The 25048-nt window shown below is 48.6% G+C and overlaps 7 protein-coding genes across 7 annotated transcripts; 4 read left to right on the top strand and 3 right to left on the bottom strand.

The window, feature by feature from the left end:
* Positions 1 to 1670: 1670 nt before the first annotated feature.
* On the top strand, positions 1671 to 2482 carry EDB91DRAFT_1083155 (uncharacterized protein; the record flags this gene model as incomplete). Its single annotated transcript, XM_041315586.1, has 4 exons — positions 1671 to 1709; positions 1774 to 2154; positions 2269 to 2289; positions 2399 to 2482. The coding sequence occupies 4 exons, from the start codon at positions 1671 to 1673 to the stop codon at positions 2480 to 2482; spliced, it is 525 nt and encodes a 174-aa protein (XP_041175913.1).
* Positions 2483 to 2509: 27 nt separating this feature from the next.
* On the bottom strand, positions 2510 to 4839 carry EDB91DRAFT_1141110 (MM3350-like domain-containing protein). Its single transcript, XM_041318992.1, has 16 exons — positions 4623 to 4839; positions 4503 to 4567; positions 4422 to 4446; positions 4337 to 4365; positions 4206 to 4289; positions 4081 to 4151; positions 3918 to 4028; positions 3799 to 3862; positions 3715 to 3750; positions 3635 to 3663; positions 3497 to 3584; positions 3372 to 3447; positions 3249 to 3318; positions 2828 to 3202; positions 2749 to 2773; positions 2510 to 2696 (listed from the first exon to the last, which is right to left on the bottom strand). The coding sequence occupies exons 1-16, from the start codon at positions 4768 to 4770 to the stop codon at positions 2640 to 2642; spliced, it is 1353 nt and encodes a 450-aa protein (XP_041175912.1). The 5' UTR covers positions 4771 to 4839; the 3' UTR covers positions 2510 to 2639.
* A 1060-nt stretch (positions 4840 to 5899) lies between these two features.
* On the bottom strand, positions 5900 to 8584 carry EDB91DRAFT_1249763 (uncharacterized protein; the record flags this gene model as incomplete). Its single annotated transcript, XM_041323135.1, has 6 exons — positions 5900 to 6214; positions 6268 to 6582; positions 6632 to 6988; positions 7042 to 7509; positions 7564 to 7955; positions 8002 to 8584. 6 exons carry the CDS (start codon positions 8582 to 8584, stop codon positions 5900 to 5902), a joined length of 2430 nt encoding a protein of 809 aa, XP_041175911.1.
* Positions 8585 to 8908: 324 nt separating this feature from the next.
* On the top strand, positions 8909 to 9778 carry EDB91DRAFT_1249762 (uncharacterized protein; the record flags this gene model as incomplete). Its single annotated transcript, XM_041323134.1, has 3 exons — positions 8909 to 9236; positions 9268 to 9565; positions 9634 to 9778. 3 exons carry the CDS (start codon positions 8909 to 8911, stop codon positions 9776 to 9778), a joined length of 771 nt encoding a protein of 256 aa, XP_041175910.1.
* A 2690-nt stretch (positions 9779 to 12468) lies between these two features.
* EDB91DRAFT_1347909 (uncharacterized protein) lies at positions 12469 to 15428 on the top strand (the record flags this gene model as incomplete). The annotated part of the gene is made up of 12 exons (XM_041325944.1): positions 12469 to 12902; positions 12953 to 12983; positions 13035 to 13236; positions 13289 to 13404; positions 13466 to 13517; positions 13570 to 13604; positions 13649 to 13702; positions 13753 to 13928; positions 13977 to 14464; positions 14583 to 14714; positions 14767 to 14891; positions 14922 to 15428. The coding sequence occupies exons 1-12, from the start codon at positions 12871 to 12873 to the stop codon at positions 15426 to 15428; spliced, it is 1950 nt and encodes a 649-aa protein (XP_041175909.1). The 5' UTR covers positions 12469 to 12870.
* A 1092-nt stretch (positions 15429 to 16520) lies between these two features.
* On the bottom strand, positions 16521 to 17251 carry EDB91DRAFT_1141106 (uncharacterized protein). Its single transcript, XM_041318991.1, is given in 2 exon segments — positions 16521 to 17214; positions 17228 to 17251. 2 exon segments carry the CDS (start codon positions 17239 to 17241, stop codon positions 16602 to 16604), a joined length of 627 nt encoding a protein of 208 aa, XP_041175908.1. The 5' UTR covers positions 17242 to 17251; the 3' UTR covers positions 16521 to 16601.
* A 777-nt stretch (positions 17252 to 18028) lies between these two features.
* On the top strand, positions 18029 to 18987 carry EDB91DRAFT_1141104 (uncharacterized protein). Its single transcript, XM_041318990.1, has 2 exons — positions 18029 to 18392; positions 18466 to 18987. The coding sequence occupies exons 1-2, from the start codon at positions 18361 to 18363 to the stop codon at positions 18944 to 18946; spliced, it is 513 nt and encodes a 170-aa protein (XP_041175907.1). The 5' UTR covers positions 18029 to 18360; the 3' UTR covers positions 18947 to 18987.
* Positions 18988 to 25048: the final 6061 nt, after the last annotated feature.

The following is a 25048-nucleotide window of genomic DNA, read 5'->3' as shown; positions in this document are numbered from 1 at the left end:
AGTCCCTTACATACAGAAGACGCACATAGTGTCAGTCACACAACTTGAGCGATTCATTTACACAGCACTTAGCCTAAGAAGATCATACATGGGACGCAGGTTAAAAATATGATTTGAGCGAACGTGTCCCGAGCTTCCAAAATTCCCACTGGCACATCTTACAGTAGGTCCTCGTATCAGTCATGGAGTGCATCTGTGTGAGTCGGTCTGAACGGTGTTTCTCATGAGTGATAACTCAGGCATCCACAGCTAAAAATTCACTTACGGATTCCGCAAAGGTCTCTCCAAGACGGTCGGACTTGAGTAACCCTTATATAGGTAGTGCCCAAACCGTCCAAAATTCTGTGAATAGACTTTCACAAGAGCTGAAAGAGGATGGGCCCAGGGGCTCACCAGCAATCATTGCCGTTCCCAAATAAATCGTTCTAATTTTAAGGTCCCAGCGGGCTCCTCTCGTATAGGCTACGTAGTCCATGGTCTGCCATAGTCAAGAGACCATGTCTTCTCTAACCAGTGAGAAGCAATAGGCTGCAGTGATCACGCCCCGCAAGGACCATACCAGCTGTGTACTACTTGGTGTTGCGCACCTACCCGGCGGACGACGCACTGTCACATGTTCGGAAGATCACTCCGGGCATGGGACCAGCGGCGCACAGTAGGTGAAGACTGGCGAGATGATGGGGATGGGACATAGCATTTTCTCCGAATAGCAAGAGTACTTGTCGCAAGTGGAAACGATGATAGGAACGTGAGGTCGTTGGACGTCGAGACGGAGAAGGTCAAGTGTGTTGGAGTGCAAACGGCGAGTGGGTAGTGAGCGTACATATATGTCCAGACTGAGACTCCAATGACGGAATGGGGTGAACTGCTCTCTCGAGTCACGGATAAAAACCAGCTTATCTCCGGGTCTGGAACTTCGGCTCAATTAGGATATTCGATCGGGAGCAGATCCCTTCATCCCAACTCAAACGGCGACTAATGCATGTACTGATTTGCCTGCCTCCCTGCATGATAAAGATCCGAACGTCCTGAGCAAGCTTTCCACCATCTCGTATAGCGCTATATCCTATACGGATAGCTTCCCCCTTTGCCTTGACGAGCGGGTTGATCGACTCCCGAACTGTTATCAGCGAACGCACTCGATGCAAATGTGTATCGCAAGTGACCATGCCGTCATCGCTCTTGGGTAATGTTTCACAGACTATACACCATCCATTCTCTTGCCGTGTGCACATGCTTCCGCATTTCTTGTTTATCATTGCCGTTGTATACTCATCACAGTGCCATCAGCTCCGTACTGACACTCGAGTTCTAGAGCTGCTCTAGGTCCAAGAGATCCCCCGGTCTGGTTTTGATTCCCCCTGTCAAGACTGTCAGCGCATGTATGCAAAGGCATGGTCAGTGAGGATCCCCGGTTCATGCATTGTCTGTTGATGGGCCTGGAAAGATTCGATTGTATCTCGGTGGACATCGCTCACGAGTCCACTAGATCCACCGTATTACAGTTCTGTCCCCACAAGTGGATGCACGCCACCTGAGGTTGTGATTGTCCACAGCATACTGTCACAGTGCAATCGTATATATAGCGCACACTTGAGTTTCGACTGTTCTGCACTTTGGCGAACGCTTCGCACTCAAGAGCGACTTATCCTTACCTCTATATCACGAAGATGTTTTCTCTTCTTTCGAAAACGTTCGAAGCTCTAAAGGTGGATTCATATGCTTACATGCCATTCTCTTTCTAACTGTTTGAAGATTGCAACTCCCCAACAGACTGGGGGTTCTGTGAGACGACCACAACCACTCAAACTTGTCCGTCCATCAAGGCAGCCTAATATTCAGTACTACGGATATATGGTCACCACCGAATGGCTTATCCAGTTCGCGGAGCAACACTGTCCAGGAGCGTTGCTCGATCGCAGGGACAGTGGCTACGAGTTCATTGCGAGGACACGAGGATATGAGTACATCTCAGCTTGGTCGCGCATCTGCTATTTAGGACTCAAGGAGTGTTTCAATCTTGCGGTCATTCCAGCTGACACCGTTATGGTGTTCGCTGTGTTTTCGGATCAAGAAGAATCCTTTGAAGAACGTCCTACGCAGGAAACGGTTGACTTCATGACAAAGTCAATCGGGCATCCGCCGCAATGGTGGGTAAGTTGCGACCATGCAAATTGAGTGCGAATGGCGACAGGCTAGAACCGTGAAGCCGCCGCGTTGTTGAGCTTCCTAGGTTTAATTATGTGCTGTATTACTTACATATACCAGGCCTCACGCATCATGCTATACGTGTGTACGTACGAGTCTAAAAACATTGAATCAATGAGGTATTCTGATGACGGTCCACGTCTGAACACCGGTATTTTAACCTTGTCCCTGACCGTTATTATACCGCAAGGAACTACGAATCTTCGTTGCGGCTGCATATCGTGCAGAAGATGTAGACTTCACGACTTCACGGCGAAGTGTTGCGTTGGCTTAGTTTGCGCTCGAGGGTAGTATGACAGAGGAAAAATGGGTAAGATGTTTGATTGTGCGAAACTAGTTACTTTTAAATTTCGAAATAGATGGGTTATATCTACATTACACTGTTCCATGTAGTGATGATATACCAGCATTGGGGATTAGATAGGATGATATTACTTTTTGAGGTATTTGCGAGAGCACTGCTTCTTGTGTACATCTTTCCAGTGCGCCTTAAGAGTATGTTCGTCAGCAACGAGACTTGAAAAAATGCCTTAATCATACCTTCTGGTGCTCGGGAGAGCAATACCTAGACGTTGTCCTGTCAGTAACACATCATTCAAGTGCATTCATGAACGCTTACAAAATGGCCCTACAACCACTGCACGTCTTGAGATCCTGACCACCAGGCTTTCCACAAGCAGCACAAGCCGACTGGCTCCTTCTGTCCTTCGTGCTGGAAGTGGTCTCCTGCCAATATCCGTGGTTCTCGTGGTCCCATTCACGCTGGATGCTCTGGCCTTTCTTGAGTTTGCCCATCTCGGGATCGAGTGCACTATGGTGGATGGGCATGGTGAACGCCTTCATACCTGTCCTGACTGAGTTGGGCGAGCTAAGTGCCGCGGCGAGTCGCTCGTTAGCCTGGTTGATGTCAAATACATCAATGTCGAACAGAGAAGGAGGTTTGCCGAAGTCTCTGTAATTCGGGCAATCAAGAATCTCGCGTTTTTTCTTTGCCCTGGAGAGATGTTTAACACGGAAGGGAAAGCCAGTGGAAAACCTACTGTTCGATGTATGAATCAGCGTCGTAGGCCTTGAGGAAGTTTTGGTACTGGTATGACCCTCTCATATTTTCTGGACAACGGTTTGATAAGTGAGATGTTGTATACATCAGCAAAGGAACTTACCACCTGGGCACATGCCCTTGCCACCGAGTATCTGGACACGTCCATACGACTCCTCGATGGGGAAAATTTGCTCGATCTGATTGATGTGGGATTAATCTGGTATGGAGCAAGATACTCCGCCGTACCTCAATCTCGTGGTGCCACTTGTCTCCATAGTCATACAAGTACGCAAACTTATCGCCCACCTTCGAAAACAGATGGGCGAGCATATACCTAGGTGTCATCAGCATCAATTCGATGACGCGATGGAATTATGCCCTCACCTGTCATCCGGAAGGTAATCATATCCAACCTAGAGCCCTGGTGTGAGAACTTCACAGCATCATTTCCTGGGTAGACTTGCCTGGTTGATATGCATTATGTCTGTTGCGTCGGCGTCCTGGGCATTCAATGAGAGATGTACTATGGTAAAAGCGGCTCAGTTTACCTCAGGACCAAATACAGCGCCGTCTCTGAGGTCCGTGAACGTGTAGCAGTGGAAGTTTCGTACCCTACCGAAAGCGATTGCGTCAGTATGCAAAGGGATTTTGAACATCGAATAGATACCAGTTCAGCACGGGCGAGAGGACTTTGTCTTGGAACACGCCGATCTTCATACCAGCTGAGAGGCGCACCTGGCGCCATATGCGAGGGTCGCCATTGACATCTTCCAAGAACCTTGAGAGAGCATGTCAGTGGGTGGGACATCATATTGATATGAGGAGCATACTTCAAGTGTATCTTGATTACAATATCCTTCTTGTCGAGATCTGCTAGATCAAGTTTGCTGAGCTGCTCGCGCTGAAAGGACAATAACAAGTCGGGGACAGAATGGAGTCACTACGAGCGTATTACCTTACGATCCTTTAGAACATCTACAAATTGCTTTTCAGGCCACGGTTTTCCACCGCGGTTGTCGTACGACATTTGATGCGCCATCTGAAGGCAAATAAGCAAGACGATTAAAATCATCCTTATAAATTCACGGTTCTATACATCATTTGAATCCCGCCAACTAATTTGAAGAGTCAGATATAATATCTAGTAAACAAACTTAGAGCAGTTACTCACAGTTCCAGACATTATCCTTGGCATACTGTAGTACATGGTCAATACCACTGATTCGGAAGGATTGACAGGTGATGTACATACCGGAAATATACCCCACGTCTGAATCTGCCCATGGGGCCCCGGCTTCGGCTTGAATGTGCGAGGATCTTGGCAGTAGTATTTTTAGGGCTCGTCCTCAGGCAAGTTGCCGCAACCACTCACCCTCGAAGCAAATCTCTGGCATGCCTTCGCCAATATCTCCGGGGAGAAACTTGACGAATTTTGGTTTGCGTGTGGGACGCGTCGTAGAGCGTGGAGGAACGTCACCGCCATCGAGGGCCAGTGTTGTTAAAAGTTTTGAGAAATCCATGGTTGCTGCTCAAGAAAGCGCTGCATGCACATTGCAAAATGGGCCAGGCAACTTACATGCGGCATATATGTAACACCCAAACAGGCATATCACTTACGTCGCCTCAGAGAAGCACAAAATTCTGCTTCTCAACGCCACCACGTTCAAAGTTGACTAGAGCCCACTCTCTGGGCGTCCCTTCGAAGCTCCATGGCACGTACAATACACAACCTGTGCCCCACGAAAATTATAATTTCTAAACCTTAGCGTTGAACGTCGTGCGATCAACCGATCCGATCGAAAAAAAGATTATACATCAGGAAAATCATGGATGTCTTAACCGGCCTTTTTGACCTTTTCAAGGGCCTTAGGGAAAAAAAGAGCAAGGGCGCCACAAGACGCGCTAAGGCCAGGCTATACTGTCATATTACTGTCATAGTGATGCATAACAAGCTTGAAGTTGTGGTATGTCTCCCTCTCAGATTTGGAGGCACTGGCGCAAAAGCTGTTTAACCATCAGTAAATTCTCACATTGCTTGATTGCCTTTTCCGTCACTTGTCCCACTTATTTTCCCACGGAAGGACGGACAAGCTGCGCACAAGGACAGGTAACGTCCACTTGTCACAAGCTGCACAAGCTCGGAAAGTAGAACCCCTTCCTCTTGTTGCACCTTTTTTTGTACTTATTTTACCTTTTTCCACGCTTGCTCAAGAGAATGGACTGCAGCACAAGTAGTAGCAAGTAGACACAAGCATGCGACCTTATTTCTCCTTATTAAAATTGCGTGTACTTGTTCACACTCGGTTTGAGAAAACATGACGAAAACACTGCATTTAAAGCTAGGCAAGCAGACAAGCTAATTCAACGGTACACAGAAAAGTAAGATACGGGCAAAAAAGGGAGAGCAAGTATAAAACAAGTACTGCCAAGTATCATTAAATACAAGGTCATGATATGGAGCGAAAAATGAGAAATTGAGATGCGGCGTGACGAAGGGGATGCATGACGACAATATTAATATTAGTAGCGGCGGTGATGACGAGACAGCACATGAAGAATGAGGGTGTGTAGTAGAGTAGTAGTACTGATAACAAATAATAGTCAGTCGCGAGCTAGACTACAAAATGAAGGACAGCGCACCACTTGCATCTAGCAGATGAGAGCGCGCTCATCCTGAGATTCCTCGCTGTTCATGTCTGTTGGCACGCCAGACCTCTTCACGGCAATGCTCAGTGCGAGCTCTGAGATCTCGAGAAGGACTGACTCTGGCTGACGTTCGATAGCGGCTAAGTAAGACCGGGTGATCTGGCCATAATTGGCATCCGAAAATGCCAGTGGAATAGTGCTGTCCTTTCCCATGGATTTGTTATGCGCCTGGGGAGCTTTGCCTCTGCCTCTGCGGGTGGTGTCAATCTCGCTCAAGATCATGCATCCCTTGGCCAAAAGCTTGACAGCGCGTTCAACCTGAAACGTGGAGAATGAGCCAGCTGTATGAGCAGATGAAAAAAAACACGCACCGCTGCCGTGACAAGAGAAAGAATGCCTTTCCCCAGCCCTGAATTAGTATCCAGCGTCAAGTCGATGGCATTAAGTGAAGAAGTCATGTGGTGCACAAGGACCTGCAAGATAAGATCAGACTTGAATGGGTACAACCTCTCTCTGTCGTCTGTTATTTCCCCATACAAGAAGGCATAGTCCTTAAGGAGGGTGCGTGAAAAGTCTTGGCGGTCCTTATCAGCAGTGAGATCGTCCTGTGAGATCAGGAAGAGTGCGTATACAATGAGGGCAGACTGGGAGAGGGCGTTGCGCCAATCTGACAACCGCTGGAGACTCTAATAAAAAAATCAATCAGATTTCAGTAGCGTCCAAAAAAGCACCTACCATGGAGATAACGGGCCCATCAACAGTGACCGTGTGTTGAATTTTACCTTTGTAGACGCCATTCCAGACTGACTGCAGGACACGGCATAAATCTATGTCAGTAATGGTCCATACTTCTTCGAGATCGCCAACACAGCGAAGGACAGTCGGGACGAACTCTCTCTTCCACTTGTTTCCCGTCGAATATCCATCAGGAAGGTGGCGCGTCCTGTAGAGAGAACGACGGAGGACCTCCACTGGTGGCTTTGTTGCCTTGGATGATGCAGCGCTGGTACGAGGGGCAGCGGTCTGAGTGTCTGGAATGGAGGACTTCAGCTGCTTTGCTGCAGGGGCTTTGAGTGTGGCAGTGACGCCAGTCTAACATATCATAGTCAGTAAAATGTTAGCATAATGAGGAATGAGAAGCGTACTGCAGACGTCAGCCGGTGCAGAGATACTGGTTCAGTAGGTTTGGTCTTGACTTGGATAATGGCATCGGGCCTCTCCATGATTTCAACTTCAGATGACAGTGTCATTAAGTCGTCGTCTGCATCAAGGTATGTTGATTTCCGCTTTTGACTTGCTGGCTGCGAGCTGAAGTCCACTAAAACAGGGCAACGAGAGCTGGGTTTCTGTGCAAGGGGTGGGGGCTCGAGGTCAGATTCACGGGCTGAAGAATGTAGCTCAGAGTCGGAATTGGAATTGTAGTCCACTAGGGAGGTAGGCTGTGTAAAATCGGCCGCGATGGGATCTGCCCCGTCGTCGATATCTGAATGCATGAGGAAGTCGTTGTCGAAATTTTCGATGGCATTGAACTGATCAGGTACTGGGATTGTGTCGCGATGTGCAACATTCGGAGGCACCACCTTCTTGAAGGCCTTGGAACTAAATTGAATACCCTGTGGTGGGGTTAAAATTGCATTGAATTAGAATATAAATGTGATTAGACTCACTGTAAATCCTTGGTTTGTAAGAGCTGTTGAGGGCTCGTCATCATCAAACTTGTCGTCTGCAAACAGACTTGAGTAAGTAGACCCCGTGTGGCCTTCGGGATCAGGAGTACTGATGGGTGTGAGTGGGGGTGCGCTGTTGCTACTCATAGTGCTCCCCTTTGTGAGTTTAGAAAGGGGAGCGGAGCTGGATATGTTGGACCGCTGGATGGAAGACGTGCTGGTAGAGGGATTTGCCTTGGAGGCTGGCCCATATATGGTGGCCGGAATAGTTGACATCCAACCTGGGATACGTCCAGCAAGTGCAAATTTCTTAGGGCTTTTAGCATCATCGTTGAGTATTGAAAGATTGAAGAAAAAAAGTGCGGTTTCAGTCAGGAGGAGCTTCATCGTGACTGTTAAGGTAAGACACTCACGTGTCAGATGTGATATCTCCATCACGTGCCTTTGTTATCGTTGATCCATCGATACTAATATCAACGTCTACAACTGCTTGAATCGCATCCCTCACCACCTGCTTGAATGGTTTTTTCCCCCTGGCTGCCCCTGGCACTGGCATGTTCAACTCTTCACCACTCGCAGGGTGTTCCACATTAGCACTGGCTGCTACCTTTCTACCTCCATGCCCACCACCAGCCTTGCCTTTGGTGCCAATGACCTGATCAGCAGTGATTTCTGCGCCTGCCTCAGGCTTCCTGAGAGCTGTGGTCAATGTTGAGGTCTCCATGGCCTTTGCACCCTTTTTTACAGCGCGTGCACGGGGACGCTTGGGCTTAGGTGCGTCAACCCGTGCGGCATCTTCATCTGCCTGCATCTTGGCCTGCAAAGTAGCAATACGCTGATAACCTTCCTGAACAGTGGCTTCACTTGCCTCCATTTCCTCTTGTTCACGCTGGTCATCAGCAGCTTTCTGAGCAACAGTACGTCTTTTTACACGACCCGCAGTCAAAATGTGTCCAGGATGCTGAGTAGCATTTTTAGCACAAGTCACCATACGGTTCGGAACTGTGGTAGACTGGGACATTATACTGACGATGGGCTTGGGAGGCTGAAGAAAGTTGAAGGCGGTGGGTTACGAGACAAAGGTGAGTTTTGTCATGTCTTCAAAATTTGCAGCCAAAGCTGACTCTGAATAATACATTGACCCTACTAGTAAATGTAATATACTAGTCTTGGAGCCTCAAAATCACCGGCAATTTCTCAGCGCAATGTTATTTATCCCTTCGCATTCACCATACTACCCAATACTATGCCTAGTATCTGCCCTACTCACAACATCTTTCAGCTTGAATGTCAATTTCCTGGCTGTATGCGCTGGTTTCGAAACCGTTCAGGCCGCACTCAACATATGGGTGCAGTCCACCCAAATCACAATGTTGCGCCTGCTTTAGGACTGCCCCTTGAGGATCTTCCCCTACCGCACCAGTTACCATCTCCACCTCGTGATGTTTCACCTCCCCCACCAGATTTCTCGCCGCCACCTCCAGACTTCTCGCCGCCACCTCCCAATTTCTCACCACCACCTCCAGAGCTCTCACTGCCGCCGCAGTCATCACCTGTTCCAATGGCTGGTGATGAGGATCCAAACCCCCCAGAGGCAGAATTCATGGATGCGAGTGGGCAATACTATCACACGTACCACTCGCTCCTCAATGGCAAGTACATTCCAGTCTGTGGTTTGTGTTTTTAACTTAAGTATGTTCTCAGGACGACCGTGCACGGCTGACGGTGTGTTTCTGCCACCCGGCATGCCACCAACTCTTCCACCACCAAAGTCTCCTCATGATTGGAGCCCGTATCGCAATGACGTAGAATTCGCAACAGCGGAATTCACGTTCAAACAATGTCATATGTCTCACGCAGCTTTGGATTTCTTGTTCGATTTAATGGCTGCGACGCTGGCAAAACACGACGACTCCCCTCCGTTCGTCGATCACAAGGATCTACACAAGGTCATCGATGCCGCCGAACTTGGCAATGTCCCCTGGCAATGTCTCTCAGTTCAGTACGCAGGGAACGCTCTGAGGATAATGTCCCGCCATGGATGGACAATGAATATGAAGTCTGGTATAGGGACCCCCGCTTGATGGCGCATAATATGCTAGCAAACCCTACCTACAAGGGTGAGATTGACTATGTGCCGTTCCGAGAGTATGACGCGTCGGATAACACACGTCAATGGAAAGACTTTATGTCTGGAGACCACATAATGCAGTAACATATACCCATCTCAGACGGGCAGCCGGGTGTGACAATGTGCCGATAGAGATGGGCCACCCGGTGCCGGCCCATGGCAATAATTGTACCGTGTTAGACAAGTGGGCCGAGGGGGTGGAGTGTCCAAGGCAAACAGATGGGCCGGGTGTATATAGTATAGATGGTAGTATAGCAATGTACTATATAGGAAATTATGAATAGTAGGGTGCAACAACGACCGGTATTTATGTAACCGGTTGCTTGTGGTAACATAGCACTCAATCCGGCGATTCCACCGGTGGTCTGATCATGTAAAATGGTTAAGATTTGACAAAGTTATGAGCCCTACAAGGGAAAGCCATAAATTTAGAGGATATTATGATATATTGTATCTAGACCATTGCAACCGGTATTTTTTGACCGGTATTTACATGACCGGTTGCTTGTGGTAACATAGCACTCAATCCGGTGATTCCACCGGTGGTCTGACCATGCAAAATCATTAAGATCTGACAAACTTATGAGCCTTACAAGATAAAGCCACAGATTTAGAGGATGTTATATCTAGACCATTGTGACCGGTATTTTTGTGAACAGTTGCTTGCAGTAATATAGTACTCAATCTGGTGATTCCACCGGTAGTCTGATCATGTAAAATGGTTAAGATTTGACAGAGTTCTGAGCCTTATAAGACCAAGTCATAAATTCAAAGGATACAGTGTTGTATCAGCTTATATCTGGACCATTGTAATCAGTATTTTTGCAACCGGTTGCTTGTGGTAATGTAGCACTCAATCAGGGGATTCCATTTTGCCCCTTTGATAGGAGAGTGTTCTAGCAAAGGCTCATAAGTTTGTCAGATCTTAATGATTTTGCATGGTCAGACCACCGGTGGAATCACCAGATTGAGTGCTATGTTACCACAAGCAACCAGTCACATAACTACCGGTTGAAAAATCCTGGTCACAATACTGTAGATATCACATATCCTCTAAATTCATGACTTTCTCTTGTAGGGCTCATAATTTTGTCAAATCTTGACCATTTTACATGATCAGACCACCGGTAAAATCACCGGATTGAGTGCTATGTTACCACAAGCAACCGGTCACATAACTTCCGGTTGAAAAATCCCGGTCACAATGGTCTAGATATCATATATCCTCTGACTTTGTGACTTTTTCTTGTAGCACTCATAACTTTGTCAAATCTTGACCATTTTACATGATCAGACCACCGGTGGAATCGCCGGATTGAGTGCTATGTTACCACAAGCAACCGGTCACATAACTTCCGGTTGAAAAATCCCGGTCACAATGGTCTAGATATCATATATCCTCTGCCAGTGAATTTGTGACTTTTTCTTGTAGCACTCATAACTTTGTCAAATATTAACCATTTTACATGATCAGACCACCGGTGAAATCACCGGATTGAGTACTGTTACTAGAAACAACCGGTCACATAAATACCGGTCACAATGGTCTAGACATGATATATATCCTCTGAAATTGTCACTTTCTCTTGTTGTAAGGCTCATAACTTTGTCAAATCTTAACCATTTTACATGGTCAGACCACCGGTGGAATCACCGGATTGAGTGCTACATTACCACAAGCAACCGGTCACATAAATACCGGTCAAAAAATACCGGTTGCAATGGTCTAGATACAATACATCATAATATCCTCTAAATTTATGGCTTTCTCTTGTAGGGCTCATAACTTTGTCAAATCTTAACCATTTTACATGGTCAGACCACCAGTGGAATCACCAGATTGAGTGCTATGTTTTACTATAAACAACCGGTCACATAAATACCGGACACAATGGTCTAGACATGATATATCCTCTGAAATTGTCACTTTCTCTTGTTGTAAGACTCATAACTTTGTCAAATCTTAACCATTTTACATGGTCAGGCCACCGGTGGAATCACCGGACTGAGTGCTATGTCACCACAAGCAACTGGTCACATAACTACCGGTTGAAAAATCCCGGTCACAATGGTCTAGATATGATATATCCTCTGACTTTGTGACTTTCTCTTGTAAGGCTCCTAACTTTGTCAAATCTTAACTATGTTACATGGTCAGACCACCGGTGGAATCACCGGATTGAGTGCTATGTTACCACAAGCAACCGGTCATGTAAATACCGGTCAAAAAATACCGGTTGCAATGGTCTAGATACAATATATCATAATATCCTCTAAATTTATGGCTTTCCCTTGTAGGGCTCATAACTTTGTCAAATCTTAACCATTTTACATGATCAGACCACCGGTGGAATCGCCGGATTGAGTGCTATGTTACCACAAGCAACCGGTTACATAAATACCAGTCGTTGTTGCACCCCATAATACCGGCCCACCCGTCTCCATTGCACCCTATCATGCCGGCCCACCCGTCTTCATTGCACCCCATATCACCGGCCCACTCGTCTTCATTGCACCCTATATCACCGGCCCACCCATCTCCATTGCGCCCTATAATGCCGGCCCACCCGTCTTCATTGCACCCCATATCACCGGCCCACTCATCTTCATTGCACCCCATATCACCGGCCAGCTCGTCTTCATTGCACCCCATATCACCGGCCGACTCGTCTTCATCGCACCCAATAACACCGGCCGACTCGTCCTCATTGCACCTCCTTTACCGGCCCACCCGTCTCCATTGCACCTGCTATACCGGCCCACTCGTCTTAATTGCACCTTATTTACCGGCCCACCCATCTCCATTGCACCTGCTATACCGGCCCACCCGTCTCCATTGCACCTGCTATACCGGCCCACTCATCTCAATTGCACCCTATTCTCTGGCCCCCTCGTCTTCATTGCACCTTATGTACCGGCCCACTCATCTCCATTGCACCTCATTTACCGGCCCACTCATCTCCATCACACCCCAGTTCCCCGGCCCACTCGTCTATATTGCACTCCATTCCTCCGGCCCACTCATCTATCACACACTGGATTCACTACTACTATTCATAATTTCCTATATAGTACATTGCTATACTACCATCTATACTATATACACCCGGCCCATCCGTTTGCCTTGGACACTCCACCCCCTCGGCCCACTTGTCTAACACGGTACAATTATTGCCATGGGCCGGCACCGGGTGGCCCGTCTCTATTGGTACATTGTCACACCCAGCTGCCCGTCTGAGATGGGTGAATTCACTGAAGGGGCTCTGGAGACTGGGCATGGCAGCAGGCTGTAAGTATTTGATTCGTTGTTATAACTCAGTCATAACTAATGTCTTGTCAGGATGACATATCAAATGATTGCAATATGCATGGATCGATGTTCATTCTGATCATTCTCGGTAGCAACAAGACTACTGTCTCTGTCGGTACAGGCAACAATGAGTACTATCCGTTGTATGCATCAATTGGTAATGTACATAACAATGTGCGGCATGCACACTGCGATGCTCTCGTCGTCATTGGTTTCCTCTCTATACCCAAAAGTACGTGTTAACATTTGAAATCTCATCGCCCTTCATCTGATCTATGCTACAGCTAATAGGAAATATACTCATGACGACACATTTCATACATTTCGTCGCCAGTTGTTCCACCGCTCGCTCTCCCTAATTCTCGCCAGTCTCAAGCCTGTGATGACCGATTACGAGGTCGTGCGCTGTCCAGACGGTCATTTTTGACGTGTCATATACGGTCTGGGACCCTACATCACAGACTACGAGGAGCAACTGGTGCTGTCCTGCACTGTTAAAAATTGGTGCCCAAAGTGAGTATTCGAACTTGCAATCACTCACTACTTCTACTGACAATTATTGTAGATGTCTCGCAATTTGAACAAACCTTGACAGCAGCGGTATGCATCGCTGTCGGGAACACACCGACCTAATGATACACGAGAATGTGCATTCAGATACATTATGGCATGAGTATGGTATCATAAGTGTTGTCGTCGTGAGTGGAACCACCTGCTCTCTAATTACATACTAATCTATTTTATGCAGCCATTCACAAACGACTTCCCCCGGGCCGATATTTATCAATTGCTGTCCTTTGATCTCCTCCACCAACTGATCAAAGGCGCTTTCAAGGACCATCTCGTGGACTGGGTAGTAAAGTACCTTAGAATCACACACGGGACCAAACGAGGAGACGAGATCATGAGCGACGTAGATCGCAGGTACGTGACGTCTAATTAGTTTAATGATATTGTCTAATAAAAAGTCAGAATTGCTGCTGTAGCATTGTTCGCTTGCCTCCGGCGATTCCCTGAAGGCCGCGACTTCAAACAGTGGACGGGTGACGATTCAAAATCACTCATGAAGGTATTCCTTCCGGCTATCGAAGGCCACGTACCTCGAGATATGGTGCGTGCGTTTCGCACACTATTAGAATTTTGCTATCTTGTTCGGCGCAACATCGTTACCGAAGGTACCATGCTTCAAATTCAAGATGCATTGGTTCAGTTTCACCGCTATCGCCAGATATTTGAAACCATGGGCACAGTCTCTCACTTCTCGCTCCCTCGCCAGCACTCAATGTGCCATTATGCAGACATGATCCGACTCTTTGGTGCCCCGAACGGATTATGTTCGTCAATCACGGAATCCAAGCATATCAAAGCTGTGAAGAATCCCTGGCGGTGGTCCAGCAAGAACAACACCCTCGGTCAAATGCTTTTGACCAACCAACGCCTTGACAAGCTCGCAGCGTCTCGTGTAGACTTCGCGACACGAGGGATGCTCGTTGGCTCAGTGTTATCACGAGCTGTGGCCGCTCTCCATAAGTACTTCCATATCTAATTGTCTTCTCGCATACTTATTTACGGTTGTAGGGCACGAAGATCAACCACCGGCGCTGGCAGGTGCTCCTCCTGTTGTACTGCCAACAGAAGACGGCATTGATGATGGTGAAGCTGTTGATGGTCCGACTGTACTTGCTTTTGTGCAGCTCGCAAAGACCCCCCGTGAGTGATATTGTGATATAATTGTTCTCAATACTCATCATGATTTTCACAGAACGTAAACGGGCACGGACGGTAGCAGAATTAGCAGTGGAGGTTGACGTTCCACACCTCCGACGCCTCATCCGATACTTCCTTTTCTCCCAACTCTTCCCTAATGATCCCCGAGACCCCGAAGATGTACCTGCTGCCAGCTGCCCTTGACATGAGGGCAAACTCTACGTCTTCAATTCTGCTGCTGCGACGTTCTATGCCCCCAGTGATCCGAGCGGCATTGGTGGCATGCGATGTGAACAGATTCGTGCGTGTCCACTCTGGCGGAATGTCTACGCCCGTAACGATTGCATGTTCATCAACACCAATCCGGGCACTGAAGGGATGCAAGGACTTGAAGTTGCAAGAATCAAGTCCTTCTTTTCATTCAAACATGACTGGGAATTATATCCCTGCGCTCTCGTTCATTGGTTTGACAAGGTCGGCGACTGTGCTGACGAGGACACTGGCATGTGGATAGTGCATCCCAGTGTTCATGACGACGACTCCCCAAACCTCGCCGTGATTCATATTGATACAGTCTACCGTGCAGCACATCTAATCCCTGTCTACGGTTCCGATTTCATTCCCGATTCCCTCAAGTATTATCACTCCTATGATGCTTTCCGCTCGTTCTACGTCAACAAATACGCCGATCACCATGCCTTTGAGATAGCATCATGACCGCTGCACATGACATTGCTGCCTTATGGCAGAACATTCAGGTTAGTCCTCAATTCAATCCTCAGTCCGTTGCTAATGGCCAGATCATCTAATTACACCTAGCATCTCCCCCCTCTCGACAAACCTTACTTCGAGGGCCTGAGGCCATGTTCAAGGTCGAGGGTGCTCAGTACTTCGCCAAGATTCTCAAGGCTCCAGGATGCTGCCAGTGACACTATCGGTACTTGTCTTATTGCGCAGACTCGGAGGAAGCAAGCCCCAGGCCTAATGTACTAGTTAGCATCATGCAGATCAATCTGCCGGTCAGGGATGAGGTACTAGTAGTATTGGTGCGGGCAGCCTACTACTTTGTAGCACGGTATCATTGACTACACAATTTTATACTTGCCAACTTTGTCGTTTGTCAGTTACTTTTCATGTTCGTGTGTTCAACTTGTGCTCTTATACTACTTTTCAGCTTTTGTGCGACATGCGCCTCCTTGGTTACTTGGCACAAGTGAACAAGTGAAATTAAGTCTCAATTTTTGAAACAAGCGAGCACAAGGATTGTGCGAATTTACTGATGACGGTCAGCACTGAGCATGCCCTTGCCACCTTGCCTAGCATTGGATATTAAATACAGTTTCCAGGACGAACCATTAAGAACCTTGTCTGGGCTGCCCAGGCATTAGAACTCTCTGCGTAAGTGTTATTGCGTGTGTTTGCTTCCCTGTTACTCATGACAGGACACAGAAAGGAACCGCTTTCCCTCGATCACGTCAAGGTTGTTGTCCATGCGCAGAAGAAGTTTTTGATGGAGTTTGTGAAAATCTACTCTTAGTGAGCAACTTAGCATCCTTATCGGTAGTATTGCCATGTCAGTGTCGTAACAGTAAGCCGCTAAAACCAACGGTAGGCTGTAATAACATCCAGGATAGGGGCGTGGGGTTTGTAGCTCCAGATCTGAGGAGGTTTGCGGCTTTCGGATGCCCACCAATCAATATCACCTTCCCGTCCATGTCTGGATGAAATATGTAAAAACTAGGGACTGTGTAAATAGTAGTACACCGAATATTTGCGCGCTGCAACAACGCACTCAAGAGTTTTCCCAAATTGCAATTGAAGGTTATTGCTTGCATTTCAATGCAAGAGTGAAACATTGAAATCCTGTACAGGTAGTAATACAACTAGAGATCATAGATTCCAAATTTCCCTCTCCCGTATCTTAATTCGTCGTGCTATGATCTCGAAAGCCCGAGCTGACAGTCCCTCAGGGTCGAGCAACTCAAAAAAGTTGTCTTTCAGAACACTTAATCTCCGCAATTCTTCTGGCACGACCTCTATCAGTGGTTGCTTGCGTCGACCATACATCTTGTCCCCAGTCTCTACCCACGTATTCAAAACCGTGTTCTGTGGACGGTCGATCTCAACATATTTCCAACGCGCCCCAAATGCGAGGATGGTGCCAATCGCGCGAAGGCTGGGGTCGGCCACGAAGGCATAGGCCGCTTGCTTGCGAACTTGATCACTGGAATCATCGAAAGGGGACTCCCCATCGAGAAGTTCTTTTCTTCTTATTTTGGGCTTGTTCTCCACCAACAGAACCACCTTTTGAATATCGCGGATGTGGGAACCATTGCTGGACGTCTGCACATACTGCAGGACCTGAGCAAAATCGGGAACAACCCTCGTTTTCTTGGGCTTTGCCACCGACCCAGGGGACAGCGCGATGGGTTTGGTAGTGTGCTCCAGGACGTATTGCGGTGCCAGGTTGCACGCTACTGTAGCGGTATTTGAATTGGCAAACATCCAGTCCTTGATTGCGATAACCCATACTGGGTACCACCGGAACTCTGTGTGATCTCAACCTGCAACCGTCACTGCATTGATCAATGCTACGTCCTTCATCATGGGGTGCTGTGGAAAGTGAAGAACGGGTGGCTGCTGGCCGTGCTGATGGTGGGGAAGTGGTTTCTTCCCAGTAGTGTGGTGTGATATTGCACGCACGCTACTATTCGCAAGCACAGTATCGTTACGATATCCAGTCGTCTTTGGGAACGAAGGGGAAAACTCAGTAGTAGAGATCGACGGTCTCATGGACGGTCCAGAAGACACAGTGCGAGATCTGCTAGAGGACGACGCTGTGCCAGACCCACCGACCCAAGGAGGTAGCAAAGGCACTGGTGCTGCACCAGTGGTCTGATGTTTGACTCGTGTGGTAGTCGAGACTGCCCTAGATTTGTAGGCACTAGGGGAGTGGAGCACAGGCTGGGTGATTGAGGAGAATGAAGGTCGGCGGAACGGTAGGAGGTGATTTGAATTATTTGATGTCGGAGGTACTAGAAGTGGAGCACATGCGCACAGAGGTGGTCAATCAGCAGCACGGTATGATGCAGCATCTGGAGTGCGCAGAAGGGCGGGATTGGCAGCATGATATGGTGCAACATCGGGGGTGTGCAGAGGTGCCCGATTGGCAACGCGGTATGATGCAGCATCCGGAGTGCGCAGGTCGTAGCTTCCAGGAAAGTGGAACGACATTCATTGTCAATGACTCTGCACTTCGAAGGCTGGGAATGTTTTCTGTCCTCGTCATCAGGGTCGAACCTTTATACCGCACTCACTATACAGCTTGACTATTCTGTGGATCCTCCATTCGGGAATTGTCCATTGATGCCCAGATAAGTATCACTGGACAGTGACGGATTCGGTGGACATGAAGAGTCCCCTGCCAGTAGATGTCCCACTGTTTTTTTCAACAATTGAGGATCAGCGCGCTCGATATTAAGATTACAAGTCATGAATTGTCCACAACTTCATATGTGGCTGTGTGACGGTAACCCCATAAATACGGACCTCAGGCCTTAGTACTCAGTCTCATCGATTCCTCACGTTGAATACCACTGCAAGCCCCACAAAACTTAGCAGAAGTTATCCTTGCTTCTTTGTCAAGACCATGTCTTCTCTCCTCTCGAAGTCGTTTGATGCCTTAAAGGTATATGTTTTCTCTTGTCAGTTGTTTTGTTTCTAACGGCCATAAGATCGCGACCGCAGAACATACCGGGGATTCCATCAGACGACGACCCTTCAAGCTTGTCCGTCCCAAAAGGCAGTCTCATCTTCAGTTCTACGGATATGCAGTCTCTCGTGAATGGCTTATCCAGTTTGCGGAACAAAACTGGCCAGCAGATGAGTTGCCCGATCGCAATGCCAAAGACTATGAGGACATTGCCGCGACGCGAGCATACAAACTCATTGCGGATTTGTCGTCCATCTGCAGTTTAGGACGCAAAACTTGTTTCAATCCCAAGGGTGGCTCGGTGCCTCCTTACTGGATCGCTGTATATGATGGTGATTACGACGATGAACTCGATGACGAAGAACTCATGAACATTCAAATTGACACCGTTGTCGTCCTCTCTGTGTGCTCGGACGAAGAAGACTCCTTTGAAGAGCGTCCGACGCAGGGACAGATGGATTTCATGACAAAGTTGATTGGGCATGGACCACAGTGGTGGATGGGTTGTAGGAGTACATATTGAGCTCAAGTGCCAATGGATTGAACATGGAACGAGCTGTGTCGTCGAGTTTCCTTGTATATATAAACCAGGCGTGTTGATATACGTATGTGGCTACATATCATCATACAACCATAGAAAGAGGGACGTGGAAAGGAATGAAACGCACGTCATATACAAGATATTTTACGCCCTTTGCTCCTGCCATTCACACGTTCCTTCTAGATGCCATACCGGCACCTCATCTTTGAATTTACCCAATCTGCATCTGACTTTACTCGAACGTGGATTTTCGGTTGATTAGTTCTATTGATCAAATTTCGACGTTCGAGGTGAGCATTAATATTTGTGTTTCCTGTGATCTAACATAACATTGAATCTTCGCGGTCTACAGAATTTTCCTCCTCGCATACAGACACGAGTTTTCATTAGTCTGGCTAGGGGAGACTACAACAGACAAGGACTTTGAGAAGCCGCTGTTTTGACCTCTGCGCGGATATCCAGGTTGTACTGTATCGACCAGTATTTTATCTGGCAGATTGCTGTAGTTGCGTACGGATGAGCTCAGAAACTACTTTCATCATGCCTTTTATGACCGCGCCCGCAGCGTGCTGTCTTGACTGGCGATATTGGAAGGTGATCAATTTTGTCACTCGAGCATATTTGTCGGCCAGCTTGCTCCACAATTTTCCGTGGACAGTTAGCACACCCATCTAATTCCCACTCTCTGAGCTTCCCACACATCTTTCTCGCCCGCCCGCCCCCTTTTGTGCCTGCCGAACTTTTCGCCTGCTCACCAGCTGGTTAGTATTCAGTTGTTATTTACCTCGACTTTCATGATTTACTGATTGAACTCGACTGTCATGTGTATTACTACACCTCGCACTTTAGAATACCGATTCAAATGGTAGTGCTGGCACTGCTGTTAACATCAGCCAATATTGACATCCAGACAGCGGATTCGAGCTGACATTGGCTTTGCTTCGCAAAGAGGTATTTTTTTCTACGTCAAATTGCCAATAGACCTTGCTTCACAAGGTAAGTAAGTTATGATCGGACCGTCTGTATCAACTAAGTTCTCGAGATCTTGTTGAGAGGTGATCCGTCAGAGCACCGAGCCGGTTCCAGATAAATATATCTAACTGTTCCAGTTCTATGTACCTTAGCTGCCAGTGTCACTGGACGTCATCCACCCTAGTTACTGACCATTTTCTCTTTTCTATTTAAGGATGGCTAGACGCTATACTCGCACCTCAGTCTTTCTACCATTGACTGAGGTGCGCATACCATTCATATTATACTATACATGATACTTACTAGCGGTCCTACAGACTCACGCTACCTTAGGTTAGTTTACACGAATAGAGTCTTTCTACCATTGACTGAGACTCACGCTACCTTAGTTCTCGCTCTTTAACAGGTTATGAGCCCTGACTAAAGGGTAGCGACATCTTCTCCTCGAAATCTCTCATTCTCTCGCCGATAACCACTCGGCTCTGACACTACCATGTCGTCTCCTGACTCCCTTCCCAAAACTGAACGATATCCGCATGAGAAGCTCACCCTCGACGGATCCAACTACTCTCAATGGGCCACTGGCTTTAAGATGTGGTCCGGCGGCATTGGACTATGGCCATATATCAACGGCGACGAGACAGAACCATCACCTCCAGCCACACTCACGGACGTGGATCAAAACATTATTCGTGCAGAGAAACACGACGAGCAAGTACGAGTCTACAAGCAACGCTGACTCCTCACTCTCAGCGCTCTGTCGATGGCAATTGATGCACAGGACTTTGTCCACCTCCGCGATATAGATGATCTGCACGTGGCGTGGATTGCTCTAGAGAAGAAGTACCTTCCCCAAAAAGCTATTCGATTCAATCAATACCTGGACCGCCTGTTCACCATTCCCAAGGCGCATGACAGTGCCTCCATCACCCAAACCATGCAAACCCTTACCGTGCTGAAATCAGACCTTGCAGCTCTCTCTGTCACCACAGTCGCACCCTCCACCACCAGTGTCGTTACAACTGCGGCAAAGGACGAGTACAAGATCCCGGATGCAATCTTCGTGCACGTTCTATTGCGCACCCTACCTGACTATTACGACCCCCTTCGTCAAACCCTCGTCAACAGCGACACTTTGCTAGACTTCAGCGATGTTGTGAATCGCCTGAAGACTCAGGAATTGCACCGCGCTGGGACCAGTGGCAGTGACCACGTGGCCATGCTCTCTGGACACCGAGGAGGAAACTCCTCCAACCCCAAGACCAGCGATCGTGTCCCACCGAAAGGATTTGATGAGACGAAAGGGGATGGCTGGATAGTAGGATGGCGACCTAAATGCGGCCACTGTCAAAAGGCCAGTCATGTCTGGGTACAGTGCCGTGCACGGCTCTCCAAGGACGACAAGACTCCAAAGTCAGCACCTAGTCCTTCCTCCCCTGCCGCTACCACCGCTGACACGGTGTCCTCCCTGCCAGACCCAACTGACGAGTCTATCACACCACTTCCATTCATCCTTACGCTAAAGGATCACTCAGCCAATATCTCATCAGCCCTTACTTTACCGGCTGGATCCTTCCACGTAGACTCTGCCTCAACGGCTCATATGGAGCCTGAAATATCATGCTTTTCTCACTATGTGAAACTGCGTGAACCTATCCGTGTGACGTTAGCTGATGAGCATGTGGTGTTAGCTCCAGGATGGGGTAAAGTGAAGCTTGTTCTCCGGTTTGGTGATTCGTTGACGGAACACGAGCTCGAGTTCCTACATGTCCCCAATCTACGTTGCACACTCATTTCGGTCTCCACCCTCGCCTCTGCTCGTATATCCTTCACGACAACCTCCAAAGGGGGAACACTGCGCTCTAACGATGGCAATGGGCTGTACATCGCCCACGTGCACCAGAAAGGCGGATTATATCTGCTAGATGCGACATACCACATGGCTTATTCCACCCCTGCACACGCGATGCTCACAAAGGCTACACCTCCATCTCTCAATACGTGGCATTGTCATCTTGGGCATGCTGGTTTTTCGACCATTATGAAGGCCATGGGACACGTCAGTGGAATGAACATCGACAAGACCACGCTGCATCATCACATCGACGGCGCCGACACGATACACTGTGTGTCCTGTGTTATGGGAAAACATAAATGACTTCCCTTTCCTGCCGTTGCACGCCGCGCTAAAGCGACAGCCGACCTCATTCACTCCGACATCTGGGGACCAGTCAACATCACTTCCTCTACCGGTGACCACTATTTTGTGGTATTCACTGATGACTACACGAGGTACTCAGTGGTCTATCTAATGCGTGCCAAATCCAAAGTCTTTGATCGTTTCCAGCACTTTATGCCCTGGATAGAGACGCAATCTGGGGGGTGTGTCAGGTGGCTTCGCAGTGACAATGGAGGCGAGTACATGTCGAGGGAATTTCTGACCTACCTTGGGGAACATGGTATTGAGCACGAAACCACCATGCCCTGGACTCCCCAGCAAAACGGTGTCGCGGAACGCGGGCACCAAACCATTGTCACTCATGCACTCAGTTCACACCACCTGAGTGGCTTCCCGCGTTCGTTCTGGGGCTGGGCAATTCTGAACTCAGCCCACATCAAGAACATGCTCCCTTCCTCATCTCTCGCTGGTCGCACACCATTTGAGGTGTTCTATGGTCGCAAGCCGGACGTCGGCTACCTTCGCCCATTCGGTTGCCTTGCCTATGCGCACATACCAGAGGACACCCGCCGCAAGTACAACTTCGTCTCTCGTCGCTGCTTCCTACTTGGCCATGTACGGAATGCAGGCTACACTCTCTGGGATCCCTCTACCAAATGCGTCGTGCGTTCCCATCATGTCCACTTCGACGAATATGTGTTCTATGGGGATCCTGCTTCCTCACCCCTCGCTCCTCTCCTTCGTGACTCGACGGATCTCCCTGCTGTCACTTCATCGGTGGGAGGTGTCTCTCAATCAGTGGGAGTGCAGGCTGGTGAGCCACCTCTATCGACCCCTGCTGACTGCGTACCACAGGTGTCAGTGGGAGAGCATGACGACCCACCTGACCAGAACGATCTGCCAGTAACACCTGACCCAACTGAACAGGTAACACTGCCTATCCCACAGCAACCTCCAGTACCTCCTCCCCCTGCACCTCCATTGAATATTCCGCCTCGTCGCAGCACTCGTTCATGCCAACCGGTACAAGCAGGCCATATTGCACCCTCTGGCACCAGCACAATGGCCATACCAACACGACGAGTTCCTGTTGCCGAATGCTGGACATATGTACCAGAGTCCTCAGCCAGTCAGCACGACAACGACAGTACCGAATCCGCAATGCACACAGCTACCAAACCTCCCAGACCTGCCGAACCTCCCAAACGCTCAAACGTAGTCATACCCGAAACCATCAACAAAGCTCGGTCATTACCAGAGTGGCCTCAATGGTCAGACGCCTGCAAATCCGAGCTACAGTCAATGCAGGACCTCAAAACACACAAACTCATGCCGCTCCCAGAAGGACACAAAGCGATTGGTTCAAGATGGGTGTTCACGGTAAAGACTGACGAAGAAGGCAACATCACCCGTCACAAGGCACGCTTCGTCGCGCAGGGATACACGCAAGTTGAGGGGATCGACTATACAGAAACGTTCGCGGCCGTCGCCAAGTACGACACAGTTTGTATTCTCCTCGCCCTCGCGGCGAAATTCGACCTTGAACTGGACCAGATGGACGTACATACCGCCTTCCTCAATGCTGACCTCAAGGAGGACATCTACCTCAAGCAACCGGCTGGTTTCGAAGACCCTGAACATCCGGACTGGGTGTGGAAGCTGGAGAAAGCGATTTATGGGTTGAAGCAGGTGGGGTATGAGTGGAACCAGACGCTGGATGAGTACCTGCGGAAAGAGGGGTTCAGATTCGTAAGGAGCGAAGCTGATCACAGTCTGTATGTCCTCCATGAGGGAGACAAAGTCATATGGCTAGTCATCTATGTCGACGACATGCTCGCAGCGTCGAACTCTCGCGATTACCTGGACAAGTTCAAGACACAGCTAAAACAACGCTTCGACTTATCGGATCTTGGTCCCGCTCGCCACTTCCTTGGCATGCACATTATGCGCGACTGTGAGAAGAAGCGTTTCGAACGAGGAAATTCACCGTCGCAGCACAGGCTTACATCAGCCTTTCCCAAAAGGGAATAGGCGCGTGCTGTGCTGGGGGAACGGGACCACCAAGCACCGTCGAGGACGAACGAGTGGCCGGAAACGTTGGATACTTGGGAATGTCGACGGGCAACGACAACGGGCGCCTGCTGACGAATGCGAGACGGGTTGGAAAGGAAAGGAGAGGCATGGGAGTGGGAGCAGGATCAGAAGTTCGAGATGTGGCAGTGACAAGGTAAGAGCCGAAATGAAAGCTCCAACGCTAACCGAGCAGCTGCTGATGCAGACTGTGAAGTTCTCACAGTGGACCTGTGAATTTCTCGATGCGAAGCCGTCTGCGTCGTTGCCCTTTTCTCGCAGGTGCACCAGCCAACTCGAGGTGAGAAGCTCTCGCGCCATGAAAAATTCACGGTCTCAAAATTCACGATCCTAGGTTGACTCTGGGCTGGCCGTCTCAGTCTGGATTATCCCTCGTTGCACCATACTTACTCTTGACAGCGTGGTGCTCGCAGCTCTGCCCTCCTCACCTAGTAACTGCCTTTGGTGTAACCGGGTGGCGAACGGTGTAAATAGGTGGAGCTCGCACCCCCCAGCATATCCAGCACTTATTACAGGCGTCTTAATATGCATCCCCCTCTAGCTCGTGTCTTTTCTAGGTAAGCTCAAGCTTGTCTCGTTCTATCTGGTCTTAATATTTACTACTAGTCTACCATCCTGCTCTCGCTCAGGCTCGTCTGTCTTTTCTAGGTAAGCTCAAGCTCGTCTCGTCTATCTGGCCTTAATATTTACTACCATCCTGCTCTCGCTCAGGCTCGTCTATCTTTTCTAGGTAAGCTCAAGCTTGTCTCGTCCTATCCGGCCTTAATGTTTACTACCATCCTGCTCTCGCTCAGGCTCGTCCTTCTGGTCTTAATATTTCCTAGCATCTCTCTCGCTCAACT

The sequence above is a fragment of the Suillus paluster genome (genome assembly GCF_016628075.1).
Source record: "Suillus paluster strain FC165 chromosome Unknown EDB91scaffold_36, whole genome shotgun sequence".
NCBI classification, from domain to species: domain Eukaryota; kingdom Fungi; phylum Basidiomycota; class Agaricomycetes; order Boletales; family Suillaceae; genus Suillus; species Suillus paluster.
Note: the sequence above shows the minus strand (reverse complement) of the source record. Positions and strands in the feature narration are given on the sequence as shown.